Here is an 18,108-nt window from a genome sequence, read left to right as displayed (position 1 = left end):
TGATTTTCATGCTCAAAAATGGTATGATTATAGGGGAGTTAATATATTTTGGGAGTTAAATTGTTTCGCCGATAGGGTTAATTTATTTCTAAGGGAGTTACTCTGTTTCGAAATTTTAACTCCCCAGTTGATTTTTTACTTACATAAAATTTTAAATGTTGTTAATGTTAGTTTATTAACGCTGATTAATAAACTAAATTAGCATTAAAGAAAATTTTGATATTTTTAAAAATATTTTTGAATTTTTAAATTTTTTTATTGTAAATTTTTAAGCGCATCCCTTTGTATTAATGTAGTACACATGCAAATCGTTTGTAACTTTTTTTTATCTTTAATTTGTACTTTAACAAATTATTTTCAAGTTTAAATATTTAACAATATAGTGTTTTAAATATGATGTTATGTTTATGAAAAAAAACTTTCGGATCTTTCATCGTTAAAGTGCATTGTTTAAAGAAACAAATTTTTTAACAAATGGATTTAAATGTTTGCAAATATTTGTTAAAAAAATAATCACTTAAGATAAACAACTCGATGGTTTATGGATGGATCACTAAAACGATGATAAACAAGTTTTATTTATAAGCAATAATTTAAATATATTAAGCACCTTAGCCCACCAAATGCCCATCTCTTGAATCTCATGGACAGTATTTAGACTTGATAGTTTTATTTTAAAATTTGTGGTTTTTTGTATCATAGACTGTTTTATTTATTCCTTTATTTTAAATTAACAAGCTGTACAGCTTGTGCCACAAGCTCGAACCACAGCTGTTGCTCAGCGATATGCTTGTGTGAATAATAATTTTTGGTTTATATTTCATTCAGCTATAGATTAGTAATTATGATTCATGTTAATTTGAAAGTTTTTTATTTAAAAAGATTTTAAAACCTTAAAGAAAAGGTATTTATATGATGTTATAAATCATAGAAACCCTGTAAAAGTTAGAAAAAATACTAAAAAGAGTATTTCATTTTTTTATTAAATCCTCTTAGACAAAGAATAGTTAAGCAATACATCTCGAAAAATAACTTCGTTACTATCCACGTCATTTCAATTGAGTACTTTACATTTTGTTTTTCAGCTAGTTTCTTTGCCAGTCTTTTAACAAATTTGTGATATTACATACTTATTCCTTCGTTTTTACAAAATGCTAAAGGGGTTATACTGCCATGCTAAATGCCTTATTTTACCATTTCCTTCCCTCCCTTTTTTTTTTTCTTCTTCATTTTCGTGTTTTTCGAATATAGCTGCAATATCCAGATTTTTGTTAATCATGGAGTTGATATGCTTAACTTTTACGTCAAAACTGCATTTTATTCATGCCTCCCAAAACCTTTTGCTTGATTATTCCAAAGGAGTTTGGTTACTTTTATTTGCTGTACGAAAATGAAACTTATCATTAACAAGAGGTATGAGGTGCAGTTCTAATTGAACATTTATTGACACTGTAAAGCAATGTGGTAAAAAATTTTCTTATATTATCTTGTCTTGAAATAAAGCCACCTTTTTTCCATGACAAAGCATAGATAGTCTAAATTAAATTTTTCTCAATATTCGCAATTTTGAGGAATATTTTTAAAATCAAAATTATATAAAAGTATATAAAAATACATTTTACACTCATAAAATTTTTAAACACAATATACTTTATAATATAAAATACCAGTATTTATAAAATATAAAATAAAATACCATATACATACTAAATATACATACATATATATATATATATATATATATATTTATATATATATATATATATATATATATATATATATATATATATATATATATATATATATATATATATATATATCGATGGATAAACTCCAACACCACGTATCTAAAAAAATCACAACTTTCAGGAGAGCCAAAAAACGTGATATTTTTCAAAAAAACCACAGAAAAAAAACAAACAAAAAAAACGTCAAATTATTAAATTCTTTTGTTTCTTTATTTAAAATTTTGATTTGATTAAAATAAGTTTTTACTTTGAAATATGGGCAATTTTCTAAGATACGTTGAATTGACCTAAAATTTTGTCTGAGATAAGTGTTGTTTAAGAGGGTAAGTCAATAATAAAACGGCATTGTCTAAAATGAAAAAAGGACAAGTCTTTTAAAAAATAACGCTAAACAGTTACATAACACCATACATCTACTTTGGTGTTCTAATGGGTAACTTTTAAGTGTCCTCCAACACCTGCAGTTGTCTTCACAAAATTATTTTTTGTAAGGAAGTGAGTCATAAAAGTGATGGTAATCGTCCGGGATGACATACACTTCAAGTCTAGTAAATGTTTCCATTTGGTATATGGAAGCGGAATCCTTTCCTTAAATAGTTGTATAGGTGACTCATCTTTTTTAACTTTGATTGGTCTTCTAGGCAAATCCACAAAACTTCCATCAAAAGATAATTTGTATTGAGTAATTTGTAGTGATTCCAGTGGGTAGGTACTGGAAATAGCAAACATCAACGACACATGGGTCACCCTTCTTTTTTCCTGGACGAACTGCGTCGTAATAGCTTATATTAGAGAAATCCTTGAAAAAGTCAAATTTCAACTATGCAGCCTCATAAGGGAAGAGAATTTTCTGAGCCTCCTTGGTATATTTTACATACTCAAATGGTAGGTACACATCCTTTCCCTTGATTTGTTTTTCAATCCTCGCATGTACTGAATCTCCCTTCATTTGCGTATGCCCTTTCAGGTATTTCTGAGTTGCACTGATATTATTTTGGACGGCAAAGTGAAGAAAGGCATTTGATACAAATTGGTCACAATTTTGATTTGTGCAACCATCTGTGTATACTACAATGGGGCGGCAAGGAGATAAACAATGATCCTTCAAATAATCAACAAAATAGGAGGCAAACGTGTTGGCCGATAAATCCCCCTCTACTTCTAAAAACCAGTAACATTTGCAATGTCTATTAGCTAAGTTATAAACAGTGTAATTATGTGAACATAACTTCGTCTTATAATACATGGCACTTGCCTTTGTCATGGGGGTTAACTTAACAAATTCCATGTCTGCCGTCAAGCAATGTATTTCGCCATCAACTGCCTTCTCTTTGTCGAGTTCTTTTTCAGCTCGAGCCCTATTTTTTTCAGTAATATGTCTTCCTTTGAATCATTGCCTGCTTTGAATGCGTAACAAGTATCACACTGATCTTTTTTGGGAAAGAAGAGAAAGAAGAGATAAATTCTTTTATTCAAAAACTTGCATAAATATAGTAAGGGATCCATACGGTTTATTGTGAGAAATGCAAAAGTCTTTGTATGATCTGTACAAATCAATTTTTGTATCCCATAATGGTTCTAAATACATTTTTGACGTAGATGCTCTGCAATAATGAGATGGGACTTTTTGTAAACTTTCAAACCATTTAAAAATGATCTTTTTCTTTTGTGGTACTCTTTTCTCTCTACATCCACATTGTTCAATGACATCTTTTGGTAGAATAGCACCATCTTCTTGTTCTGAATGCTGTGCTTCCTCGTCGTCTAGAGACACAACTGTACTTGATGCCCAATTTTAAACCATCCATTCTTTCATACCAAGGGTATTCAAGAACATCTGTTTACAAAGAGGTTTTAAATCACCAGTAGTAGGACTTACGTAGTATTTGAATAAACCAGACCTCCTGCTTATTTTGTCTATAACAGTTTTCTATTGTACATCAATTTTTTTCACGTGGTTGCGGATGTAAACTTGTTTCTCTTTCCAAGATAGTTGCCAAAAAAATTTAAATAAATCATGTCTCATCTCTTCTGATATTTCAGTACATTTTCGTTTTTTATTTGCTTTACAAATTTCGGAATTACACGCAGGTCCCATTTTTCTTTCTTCATGCTCCACTTCACTTCGTTTAACTGTAATTTTACCATCAATTTTGACTTTTTTATTGCCTAAGTACTTTTTTCCTGTCATTCTTAGTTTCTTATGAACGTTAACATCCCATAAAGATATATCAGGCCGCTTGTTTCTTTTTTTCTTGCCATTATTGCCTTCATCATGAAGTACCTCAACAGAACACAAATCATCTTGAGGTTTTCATGCAAGTTCTTGGCTAACTAAATTGTCTGCTTTTGGATTATTTTCGATATTATGAGCATAGTTTTGTAAGTCATCTTGTGGTTTTCTAGCAAGGTCGTTAATTAAATGGTCTGCATTGGAATTGTTTTTGATATTTTGAGCATCGTTTTTATTTAGGCCAATATTTGAGTCATTTTCAAGGCTAATTTGCATTATCTCATCATCTGACAACACAAAATCTGGGTCATTAAGGTCATCAGGTTCTTCATCATTGCTATTGTAATCAATACTATGGTCAATGTTTGTAACAGTTTTTCTTTTTCTTTTAAGTATAGAGAGCAATCAATAACAGGTATAGGTTGATCTCCTTCTTGTAAAACATCCTAATGGTTTGTCCCGGGCTGATTCAAATCCGTTTCGTCGACAGAGATGATGACTTCTTCTTGTAGGACGTCTTCAATACCTAGGCCATCTTCAAATATCACTTTCGATTCATTTATTAATAGTCCAAAAGCTTGATTTCCTGTATCATTATTGCTGTACAAAATAATTACAGTTAACAAATTAAACAATAATTACCTGAAATGAACCAGCTGGTTAATATTGTCACATATTTTCAATGTAAACAATTCATGATACGTGGTGGTAGAATTCAGTTCTGCCAACTAAAAAGATACAAGAAACAAATTTATCTAATTTAAACACTTTTCCCGGTATCATTTAACATAAGTGTTGTTAGAATCAGATGTAGAATTAGCCATAGTTTTTTATTCACTACTTAACTCGAAACAGCCAAATTTTGAGATACGTGGTGTTGGAGTATAGCTACCGATATAGATATATATATATATATATATATATATATATACAGGGTGCGGAAAAAGTTCCCGTACAAAAATATAGACAGCAAAAACAGCAAAAGTTTCTGTACAAGACGAGAAACAAATTACACTTTAATTTAAAACAAAATAATACTAAAAAATACTAAAAGAATACAAAGAAATACAAAAGAATACTATAAACACACTATATATTGAAAGAAAACACCATTTAGATAATTTTTTAAATTATACTTTTGTACGGGAACCCTTTCCGCACCCTGTTTATGTATATATATATATATATATATATATATATATATATATATATATATATATATATATATATATATATATATATATATATATATATATATATATATATATATATATATATATATATATATATATATATATATATATTATAACATTGTTTCAAATCCGAATTTTTTATTTTGTAAAAAAAATATAAAAATATTTATTTTACAAAATAAAAGAAATATTTTAATTTTTTTTTTTTTTTTTTACTTATCATTAAGTGATAAAAAACAACAACAAATACAATAAATTTGTTTATAATACGATGAAGAAGTGCTACACCAGGCCCCTCTATGTTGACGAAAATAAATACACAGAATCTACAGACAAAGCAGCAGGGAAAGCGCATTCCATATAATATAATATTAAATTACTTTTTCAATAAGAAATTTATAAAAGTTAAAATGTGTAATAGTTTTTGGTAATAATAGTTTTTATGATTTATGTAACTTTAAAATTTGATCTTATGAATTGATTGTTGTTAACAAATCAAACCACAGTATTCAAGTATTGTTAGCAAAAAAAAATCTTTTTAACATTTTTATTCTAGTGCTCCAAAAAAACCTTGGAAAATATTATAACATTGTTTTTTGGAGCACCGTAAAAATGGATTTGTAACAGAGCACCGCGCAAGAACGTTTAAAAAAAAATTCAAATGAAACTGCTATACACTATATCTTAATTGTTGATAAAACGCAAATCTGTCCGCAAAGCTGAAATCTGAAAGCAAACCACAAAATGTACCTAACAGCAGAGGCGATTCTACGAATAAAATGAAGGAGGGAAGGGGGTGGGGGTGAACACTTATACAGTACCGACTGGCTTCTAACAAAAAAAAAAAAAAGGCTTCTAAAATTGCCTCTGCTTAACAGCATATCTTCTTAACAGCATATCTTCTTAACATCATATCTTCTTAACAGCATATCTTCTTAACAGCATATCTTCTTAACAGCATATCTTCTTAACAGCATATCTTCTTAACAGCATATCTTCTTAACAGCATATCTTCTTAACAGCATATCTTCTGTAGAAATGTTTCCAGGAATTTTTAAATAATATTTATTATAAATATTGTTAATATAAATGTTATTAATAAATATTGTTATAAATACTGTTAATATCAATCTTGTTAATATAGATTTAGAAATATTTTTCCTAGATATGAAACTTATTTTAAGATTATATTTATAATAAATATACTATTATTTGTGAAAAGATTACATATTTTAAAGTTATTTATTAATTTTTAGATTGCTTGTTCTTGGTATTTCTCATTTTATCTTTTAACATTTTTTGGTTACTTACTATGCTATGTATCGATTTTTGCTTTAGCAATATGAAATAAAAGACATATCATTTGTTTAACCAACAGCAGTTGTAATAAGTTCAACTGTATTGCTTATGATTCGTGCACAACGTACACAAAAACTATTGCGCAAGAACTATTTATAATTAAGTTTTTTTATATAATTTTTTCATACTTTATTGTATCATATCATTGGCAAAAAGAAAATAAAAAGTGGCGTAACTAAAAGATTCTAAAAAGCTGCAGTCAGAAAATCTTCAAATATTTTTTTTTTAAATATTTTGAAAGCTGTTTAAAAAGACTCAGTAGGGGAAAGTCGGATAGTCGCGGACACTTAAGGAAAAAATAGATTGTACACATGTACTTACAGAAAACAAAGTGTCAAAAGACTTTTTTAAAAGTATAAACATTTATTTATTGAACTTGAAACAAAAAAATAATTATTGTCTACTTTAATAAAATACAAAACATAAAAGAAAAAAGGCTAGAAAAAAAACGTGTTTTAAAATTGGATGGTAGCTTGGGAGACTTTAGTTTAACCATGATTTTATATCTTTTTAACCCGTGTAACACAAATATGATATATATTTAATTAGAACTGGAATGTCCTCAAAACATTAAAAAAAAAATCGCCTTGAAAAATTGCCTTCGTTTAAAATGTAAACATTAGCTTTTTACTAATGAAAAAAAAACGTTTTAAAAACACTATTTGCAAATTTTAAGTCTGTTTATTGGAATTAAATGAACAACTATTATGGGTTTGTGTATTATACTAAATGTATTATTATTTATATAAAAAAGTTGCTTATTTTTATTATTTAAATGGACTAAGTTGTTCGGAACCACCCTCCAAACATGTGTCCGATATCACCCGATCATACCTCAATCACAAATATTAGTTTTAAAACTAGCATTTGTGAATGAGGTATGATCGATTGGTTGGGAATGTAAGAAAACAATATCTTAGACTCCCAGCCAATCGCTTCGACATATTATGAAAGATATTTTGCATATGCCATATTTTCACTCAAATAATATTTTTATAGTATTTAAAATCATAAAGCTTCTTTAGTTTAAGCTGTACATCATGTGTTCGGAGTTACCCGCCGTCCGGGGCTACCGAACTTTTCCCTTTTGGTTGTTTTTATTTGGATGTTAGATCAAAGTCAGATTAGTTAATCTGTTTATCAAAATGTAAAATTGAAATCAGATTGGTTAATCTCTAAATCTATATCAAAATGAACATAAGTCTCATATCAAAAAATGACGATGTTACTGACGCAGTGACGTATTTTTTTTATTCCGCGAGATAAAGAATGTAAAAACTATGATTTATTTTTTCAATGAGTATTAGTTTGAATTTTATTTCGAATTTAGAATGAATGATTTTGTGTTTGAAACGGAGTGGACATTCTAGATACACTGGGACATGTGGAGTGAATATTTCATTTACTTAGAACACAAGACATTAGAACACAAGACATTAGAACACGAGACATTAGAACACAAGACATTAGAACACAAGACATTAGAACACAAGACATTAGAACACAAGAAATTTGAACACAAGACATTAGAACACAAGACATTAGAACACAAGACATTAGAACACAAGACATTAGAACACAAGACATTAGAACACAAGACATTAGAACACAAGACATTAGAACACAAGACATTAGAACACAAGACATTAGAACACAAGACATTAGAACACAAGACATTAGAAAAAAGGTTAACGAATATTAGTTTGCATATTTATTTTTACGAAGTTTTGTTTGAAAAAGATCGCAAATCAAGCTATTATAAAATACTAACGGCAAAAGTTGCTTTAAAAGGAGCGAAAGTTTTAAAGTATTTTCAAAAACTTTTGAAGAACGTCTCAAAATGGATTATTGACATTACTTTATTTTCTTCAGTACCGGTTTTTGCCTTTAATCTGGTGATTTTTAGCATTTAATCTGGTGGTTTCTTGCACTTAATCTGGCGTTTTTGATATCTAATCTGGTGTTTTAAAATTTATATCAATTTTATAAAACATGTTATGAATTGCTTAAATTATTTGATATTAAAAAAATCGCATATTTTATTTTAAATAAAATTTAGGTGTGTAATTAAATAGTATGATCCAATAGCGTTGAGTAATAATATTACTCTAAAAAACATAATTAAATAACTTATAACTAAATTTAACTTTCCTTGCCTTAGAATTGGCAAATATTTTAATTATATTATTAAAATCTATTGGTTTTGTCAATTTCATTTCAATAGACAGAAGTGCTAGTGAAGATGTCCGTTTTTGGCCAGATGTCAATCGTAAATAGTTTTTGATTAATTTCAATTTGCTAAATTTTCTTTCACCCGCAGCTACAGTTATAAGCAATCTAAGAAACAATCTTAAAGTTTTTAGTTTTTGTTTGGGTATAATTTTTGCAGTTCCCATTCTCCTAAAAAAAATTAAAAATTCTAAATAGCATATTTGATCTGCGGTCATATCCCAAATTGCTTCAGCTGTTAAAAAGTTCTTCTGCAGTATTCTTAAAATTTTCAAATTTTTAATACTGTCAAGTATTGCAAGTTGTGAAATTTTGACTGTATCGAAGTTTTTGGTTTCATCTTCAGCAAAATCCCCTGGCATTTTCTTCTTTTTTCTTTTTCGCTTTTATATCATTTGTTATCTATGTTCATTTGTTCAGATATTTTTTTAATCTGACTAAAAGCATTAATTTTATCACTTTTAAAATTTTGAAAATAATCTATAAGGCCTTTTATTCGTATAAAGGATTAGTAAATATCCTAGTCTTTTTTTTGTAGAGATAAGTTTACATCGTTTATACGCTCCAGAATCATATAAAATGCAATAAACTTATACGAATTTAAACATTTGTACAACAATTTAGATAGATATAACGCATCTCTAACAAAACGATCATTTCATATACCACTGAACCAATAGAAACCAAATTTTCTTTTACAGCATAAACTGCGTTAAATTTCGAACACATATCAGCAGCCAAAAATCGTATCATCGTATCAGCAGCCAAAAATTCCTAAAAGTATTTACATTATTTTACAAAATTCACAGATGACAGTTTCAAATTCAAATCGCAGCACTATATTTAAAACATGCATGATCAATCAAAATATAGCTTTACGTCTCTGCATTTGAAAAACGTTATTTAACACTAATTATTCGTCAAACGTGAAGCAAAGAATGGCACGATTTTAAAGAATGTGTAAATTTATTATCTTTAAGCAGGCTATTATTTCATTTTTAACTACACGTTAAGCGAAAACTGTGTTTTGATGCATACTCAGCATATTTTGTGAATGTGTCGCAAATGCATACACGCACGAATTATGCTTATTCTCGAAACGGCTTTATGGCAAAACCAATAAGACCCTTTTTTGGGGGAAAACAAATAATATACGTATATGCATAATAATAAAAGTTGTATGCAAATTATCTGAAATGATTTTGGCGCTTTTCGAATGTTGCACCCTTGGCAACTGTCCATATGTCAACGCCTAGCTACACCTCTGTATAAAACAAATTTTTAAAGACTTTTATTCTTTATTAATGTCATTAATACATTGCGTAAGAAAGGACTCACAATGTCTCGCGTAGTTTGAAAGATCACGTTCAGTAATATGCTCCCAACCGTTCGTCATTCGTTCTAATAAACCATTATTTCCAAAGGGAGCAATTTGATTTCTTGTAGCATTCCTAATTTTCAAGAAAGTTTATTCAAAAGGATTTAAAAAAGGTGAGTATTGGGATAAAAAAACAAATATCATAGTGATAAATATCATAAAAACCTGATAAAAAATGAGGAAAGTTAACGTTGTCCAACACCAAGGTAAACTCTTTTTCTACCCCCAAAAAACTTTATCATCTGGTCTGTAAGTTTTTCCGATTTAAACAATAATGATACTAAGCAGTTAATTATTTGCATGCTATAAATTGAGTTTAGTTATAATTAAAATATATTGTAAACAAATCATTTTACTAACTTGTAAAGATAGAAAAATAAATAAATAAACAATGATAATAATAATGCTTATGATGACATTCTTAAATTTATAAATAAATAAATTTAAGATTATAACAGTTATGTTAAAAAAGGAATTGAAGAGGAACTTTCTAACAGGAAAAAAGAGATTGGAGAGGAAGTTTCTAGCAGGGTTTAAAACTTCATTTTACTTCTCAACTGATGCATTTGCTAACTGAAAAAGAATTTCCTATATTGCGAGGGTTCATGGAAGAAAGACCAACTGATCAAATTATTAATTATTCCATTATTTTTATGTAATTTTTATGAAGAATCCATATTGTTACAAGCTATTTGTAAAGCCAAACGGATAAAAAATAAATTTAAAAAAGATAAGATAAAAAAACAGCACAATAATTCTGTTAAGGCTGCTAATTGTCATTAATATTTTTTATAAAGAAATAAAAACGCTGCGCTTTTTATTGCAAGTTTAGCTCATATGTAAACATAATTAAAAAATATATACAAACAAACATACATAAAAAATTTGCATACTAAATATCTTGAACATTAAACTTTATATTACCGCTTTATTTACTTCTTAACTGATTAATACGATTAGTATGACGGTTCGTTGTAATTTGAGATTAAACCTTTTTTCAAAGCTATGATCCAATTAAATTACGATTATTTATACTTCCCTTAAACAAATCAGTGTTCGTGGAAACCAGGCTTTTTCTCATTCATTGAAAAATTCCGGGGAATTTATTTTTCCTCATTGTAAAATTCAAAACATCGTTAGTTGTGTTTAAAACATGGATTTTCTAATTAAAGCCGCATATTTTTTAACTTGCATGACAGTTTGTTTTACGTCAATTAAAACAAAGTTTTTTTATTTAGCCTATATATGACTACACCAATATTGCCTGGTTATCTTTGTCCGGAATGTATTGTACGGTTTCCGTATGCCGAAAAGTTAGAAGAACATTGGAAAATCTTTCATAACCTTTCAGTTAATGATAAACCAAGAAGCTATCCATCTCTTCGCTATGCTGCTAAACACAATGGAAAAAATGCATCCTCAAATAAGGTTACATGAGATTTTACCTGCAATCTTTACCTAAGCTTATGAAAAAAAGTTATGAACTTATGTGTTTTTAAGTCAACCAGCATACGAAATATAAATAAAAAATAAAAAAAATTTAAAAGCACCCGAAATTGTTTTACTAGCTAAAGTGCTTTCAATTCACTTTTGTTTACTTTCAAATTTATAAACTCTTTTTTATCGTAAGATTCAAAGCATCAAAAACAAATTACTTTTGCCCAATTCTGTTTTCTTTATTTTTTTTTTTTTTTTTTAAAGACCATAGTTTGAAACAAAAAATCTCGACGTTTGAAAAAGGTGGTAATTTTTTTTTTTTCCTCAAAAAACATGACAAACTCATTTTTTTAGTCGTCGCAAATTCACAACTTTAAAACAAGACCGGTCAACAAGTATGCTCCCCAAGTGTGCCATCTTTGTCGTAAAATGGTTTGGAACTGTACCAAAGTTTGCTCAGGTGATCGAGTATTAAAGACTTTATTATGTTTTGTCAAAGTATTTTTTTTTTGTTATTTTAATTTTGTTGTACTTTTGTCTATTCTTTAGGATGTAATTTTACATGTCATGTTGAATGTCAGCCAATGGTAAGTGAACAATTTAAAATAAAACATTGTTTATAGATTATTTTTTCCGGCAATCATTTTTAACTGATTAATTGGGATTATAAACAATTTAGCAAAAAAGTTTTAAAATAATTAACATAGTTACCCAAAACGCGGCAACACGTTTTTTTGTTTTTTCTTAACGTTTTCTTTAATAAAAGTTTAATAAAATAAACTATATTCAAATTTTTATTTAGTTTGTACATATATCTCAAAAATTTTAACTAAATGAAAGAAAGTTATTCAATTCAACACAAATATATATGCCAATATAATAAATATAATTAAATTGCTAATATAATAAATATAATAATGTAATAAATCAACCAATTGCTAAAGATTTTTATTTAAACTTTTTTAAAAACTTTTTGTTTTCAGTGATTTATGTCTACATCCGTATCAGAGCCAGTATAAACAACAACAAAAAAAAGTTACGAAACTTATTTTAAAGAAAAACGGAACAATTATATAAAATGACACAATAAAAGTGTCGATTATTAATTATTTTATATGCAGTCCATTTCGGTTCTTAATTTGGTTTGTTGGTTCGTGCATTTGGTTTTTGCAGTATTTTTGCCAAAGGCTTTTTTATCTGTTTGTACAATTAATTTCATTACAGTTCTTTTCAATGATTTCATACAATTTGATGATTTTTCAAAACTCAAAACTGTTCTCAAGGTGATAACCTAATTATTAACATTAAATCTATAGTAACAAAGAATCTAAAAACATCAAAATATATAAATCATTTTTCAGATATTAATAAACATAAACTTAAAAAAAAAAAGATGGTCATTTAAAAAAAGAAATTAAAAAGTAAATGGAACTGTTTGATCATCAAGTATATTATTCTGTAAATAAACGTTTGCGTTCTCTAAACCTCCTCAGTTTCCTCTCGTGAGTTATAATTGCTTTCATTTCTTTAATTTTCATTTCTTTTCTTCTTCTTTTTTCACACAATCATCAAATATTTAAGATTGGGCCATTAATCAATCAAAAAGGGGCATTACATTTTATTCTATTATTTATTTCATTAGCTTATTATAAATTATAAATATAAAAGTAAGGAAATTATTTGATGGAAAAAAGTCATACTGTGAAACTGTTTTCTTTTTTCTCAATTAAAATTTTATTTTGATTAGGTTCTCAAACATTGCTTGACACTAGAAATGAACACAACGAAAAATCAAACTCAGGTATGTAAGGTATGCAAAATTAACTTCTTTTTTTTTAATCAATTTGTATGAGATAATAATATAAAAAATTTGTTTTAAATCAATTTGTATGAGATAAAAATATAAAAGTACTTTTTTTTTCTTTCAATCAAATTGGTACCCAACTTCTTTCAATCAAGTTGGTACCTAAATAATGTTAGAAAATTACTATTTTTGAGGTATAAATACGTATATATACGCTGAGGTTTAAATCTGAAAAACTGTAACATTATTTTCGAGGATAAAATGTTCTAAATTAATAAGCAAAGAATGCACAAACATTTTTAAAAAATATAAAAACCTTGGGCCGTCAAGTTGGTAAACATAGAAATTTGTTTATTTTAAAACTAACTTGCTATTTATTATCTAAAGCTCAATAAATGCTATAAATATTACCAAGTTATAAATGACAGATATATAAAAGGCTTAATATAAGAGTTACAACCGCAACTTAAAATAATCTAAATAAACAGCGTATAAAAATAGAGCAGCTTGGTTTTTTGACGTAATTTACACGTAAACGCTTTATATTATTTGAAAGAGCTGATGCTGGCAAATATTCGAATTTTTTTTTTTTAATTTTCATTTCGTTATTATTATTTTTTTTTTATTTCGTTTATTTTTATTCACTTTCGTTAGAAAGAAGTCTTCGTTTTTTAGTGTAGATTAAAAATTTTTCTGAAAATTTTCTTTTTAATAAGAAAAGAGGTTTTGCGTTAATAGGGGAAACCTGCCCCTTTTATAATAGTTGATACCTGTCCACACTATAATGCTGTGAAAAATTATAGAGAACTCTTACATTACAGAAAATTACAGCATAGAGAATCTTTTTTCCTTATTAAGATTTAATAGAATAGTGAAATAAAAATTAAATATAAAAAAATAAAAATATAGTTGAAAACAGAAGTTACTTTACAATTAATTTATAAAAAAAACAACTTTTTTTTTCCCAAATGAAATTAAGGAAACTAATCTTAAAGGATGGGTGGGGAAGGGAAAAATTCTTTGAGGTGATGATAGGATTCACCGAAATATTTTAGTTCTTTATTATAGGAGTCATTTTAATTTTTTTTTAAGATCTCTTTTTTAGGCACCAATATGTTATTGTAAAAAAATCAATTTTTCTCAGCGCGTTAAAGCTATATCTTTACTAATCTTAAACATCAAAAAATTCTAGGAGTTCGCCTGCAGGAAAAAAGAAATTTGTTACTGAATTTATATATTCAGTTACAATATTATCAAATGTTGGTTACAGTTTATAAATACAATTTGTATGTACAGTAAACTCCCAGTTATTCGAACTGGCACTTGTTCGAATTTCTCGCTTGTTCAAAACAATTTTTATTCCCTTTAAATTTTATTTCACAAGCTTATGCAAATATCTACTTTTTTTTAAATATTTTTAATTCACTTCCGTAAGTCCATAAAGAAAGAAGAGGAAGGCTACTTTAGTTGTGGTTACAAACCTCTTTCAAAACTAAAATTTAAGAAAAATATCTTCTATTAAAGGTTTGGAAAAAGATCAAGCTAAAAAAAATGTTCCCGATAAGTTTGGTGTTCCTTAAAACACTTTAACTTATCGCATTACGCATAAAGACATGATCAGCAAGTATGAGTCGAGTTAATTTGAAGCAAGAGACAAAAGCTAAGATTTGATTTCGATGATAAACATGTATATAATGGTTTATAAACGCACATGAACAAAATGCACTAATTGGTGGGCACATCATTAAGGAGAAAGCTATTGATTTTGAAAAAAAACTCAACATAACGGGTTATAAGGCACAGAGGAAATGAAAACAAGTTAGGAGCAGAATTAAGTGCCTACAATCCTTTTAAGATATAAATGGATGAATATTTACAATGCTGATTTGGTTCTGATGGTTTTGGTTCTGATGGTTTGGTTCTGATGAATGGGACACTGTATCGGTAAACACTTTAAAGAGTTGTTTTGAAAAGGCAGACATCTCACTGTAAAAACATATTGCATGTTTAAATGGTAGGAGGATCCTTTCAAATTGCTTGACGAGAACGTCAACAAGCTTAAATCAAGTGGTTTAGTAGATAAAGGCATTGCTGCTCACGATTACTTAAACAGAAATTTTGAAATTTGTGAACTAATTGCTCTATTAGCAATAGAGTTACTTTAATACTGTTCTTTTTTTGACAATAATGGCGGCAATATCAGACAATCACAAAGCCTCAACCAAATATGTTTGACAAACCTTATATAGAAATGTAAAAGCAATCGAAATGGACGACTTAAAAAAATTTGGTAAAAAACTTTTTATTTTAAAAGTAAAGATACAACATCTTTTACTAAAGTTCTTTTTTTTTTTTTACTCTCTTCTTGTGTTAAAATTTGAATAACGTCACTTTAAAGAGGACTTTCAGTTATTCAAAATTTCAGTTATTTGAAGCAAGTTTCTCATTCCCTTAAGAAGTTCGAATAACAGGGAGTTAACTGTAACTAAACATGTGTTTAATTTCACATGTCTTATTATTTTGTAATTAATTTTGTTAAAAACTTTAAAAGTTTATCTATAAAACAACAGACTATTATTTATTTAACTTCAATTTTTTAAATTTCAATCCTGGTTTACTAAAAAAAAAATTACATTTGTTTGTTTATATTAAATCGTTTATTTTAAGCACACTTTTTTATTGTAGTTCTATTTTTTTATTGCATTTCTTCCACAACTAATATGAATTTGGTCATTTACAAAACTTTTAAAATAAAATTAAAATAAAAACAACACGGCTTCCAAAGCGTTTGTTTACCAAAAGATTTACAGTGATTTTTGTGAAAATTTCATAAATTATTATTACTATTTTTTTGAAACTAAAATAAAAATTCATTCTTTTAAAAAAAATCTTTGAAGTATTTAAATACTTTAAACAAAACAATTTTTTTATTTATAAATATTTATAAATAAAAAAATTGTTTTTGCTTTTTATTGAAGGCATTATTTATCTAGAAAATAATATTTCTATATTTATCTTTTCCCATTGTAATTTATTATTTCTATTATTTTGTTTTCTTTTTCTGGAAATAGATGTTTAAGTACAGAAAACTTGTAAAAACAATCACCAGGCGCAAAGCCTGAGAAAAGAGAAAACATAATTAAAGTATAATTAAACATTTACCCCCCTGCTGTCCCTGCTGTTCCTGCTGTTGTATACTTTATATGTCCCGCTGGTTTATTGAAAAAAAGTTTGACAAAAGTAGATAACGTTTTCAATATTGAACCAAATTAAAAATATATTTTTCATTTTATGTGCAAGTATTTGTTTAAGTTAATGTAAAAAAATACCAATCTAAAAAAATTTAAAATTGTATTTAAATTCTTTATTTACGTTTAAGGCCCGCAAGACAAGTTCAGCTCCTTAATGAGCATATTACCGTGAACACAACTTCTTCTTTCTTTCACTCTATTATATCTTCGTTCTTTCCAAAATCACTTTACTCTTGGTACGTTAAGCGGGTTATGATGCTCCTTAAGAAGCTGAACTTGTCTTTGCGGGCCTTGGTAAAGTGGCCTCTATATGGCAATTAGCCGGAGGAGGATAAACCACAATACCAAGTCAATATACGTAAGTCGTGTTAGAAAGATAGCATTGAGAAAGCGGACAGAAATTGCACACAATGTTAGAAGGTGCAACACATATTGTTAAATAGGTCACTAAATTAATATAAACACAAATAAACAAGCGGATGAACACAAATAGAACAGCTAGTATTTTGTGTTTTTTTCTGTTTTAATTACTTGCTTAATACTTACTTTAATATAATCTTTTTTTCATTTTCACTTACGATTTGACGGTCTGATGTGTTCCAAATAGTGACTAGAATTTTGCTCTAGTTGCCAACATTAATAAACAGATTATTTCACTGCCTGTCACACTGGGCAACAACTTTTTCCGAAACTAAGCACGGCACAATTTACTTTAGACCGTCTTTTAACCTTGTAAACATCTATTAATTAACCCGTCCATTGTTTGCTCTTATTCTTAAGTTATACCTCCCGATTGACTTGCGTATGCTAAGATGGCAATACTGTTCCCTTTTTCTTCTCTTGACTACCGTTCAAAATGATATAACTAATACACTAACACTTTTTCTAATATAATCAATTACTTCTTTCCTCTCAAAAGCGTTTACGGCTAAATGTGTTGCACTAGTGACTAGACTTACTTGTTCTAGTTGCAAACTTTATACAAAACCATATAAACTAAATGTAAACTAAACATAAGCGAACAACTCTATTAAATCATTTAAACTTAATATGAAACTAGAAACCGAATTATATTACCTTTACTTTTGCTATGTTATTTCATAAATTTCTGTCACAATTTTCACTGGGTTTCAAAATAAATATAAAATATAAATATAAATTTATTTATTTACCTGTTAAAAAACTGAATATCTGTTCAAAATAATATAACTAATACACTAACACTTTTTCTAATATAATTAATCACTTCTTTTCTCTCTAAACGTTTACGGCTAAATGTGTTCCACTAGTGGCTAGACTTACTTGCTCAAGATGTAATTTATACTGATTTTGATTAAGCTACTGTACCTCAAAACAGATTTCTGTTTAAATTAAAATCTTTTGGAACGAAAACTGCTACAATAAATTTCTTTTTGGTCAGCAGAAAATAATACGTTTAACTTTAAGCTGAATCCTATATTCAATCAGTTGTTTCTA

At 27.7% G+C, this 18,108-nt stretch overlaps 1 protein-coding gene across 2 annotated transcripts in view; it reads left to right on the top strand.

Annotated features, from left to right (window-relative positions):
• The first annotated feature begins 11,249 nt into the window (after positions 1 to 11,249).
• The window catches only part of LOC100200048 (tensin-1), a 61,857-nt gene continuing 54,998 nt past the window's right edge, over positions 11,250 to 18,108 (top strand). Inside the window, exons 1-4 of one of the 2 annotated variants that reach the window (XM_065799480.1) lie at positions 11,250 to 11,568; positions 11,932 to 12,037; positions 12,127 to 12,164; positions 13,325 to 13,378. In XM_065799480.1, the coding sequence (XP_065655552.1) occupies positions 11,386 to 11,568; positions 11,932 to 12,037; positions 12,127 to 12,164; positions 13,325 to 13,378 (381 nt within the window). In that variant the 5' untranslated portion in view covers positions 11,250 to 11,385. Of the gene's footprint in view, positions 11,569 to 11,931; positions 12,038 to 12,126; positions 12,165 to 13,324; positions 13,388 to 18,108 lie in introns of both variants that reach the window. The other variant, XM_065799479.1, reaches the window with a different exon arrangement.

Source organism: Hydra vulgaris, chromosome 06 (genome assembly GCF_038396675.1).
Source record: "Hydra vulgaris chromosome 06, alternate assembly HydraT2T_AEP".
Lineage (NCBI taxonomy): Eukaryota > Metazoa > Cnidaria > Hydrozoa > Anthoathecata > Hydridae > Hydra > Hydra vulgaris.
Note: the sequence above shows the minus strand (reverse complement) of the source record. Positions and strands in the feature narration are given on the sequence as shown.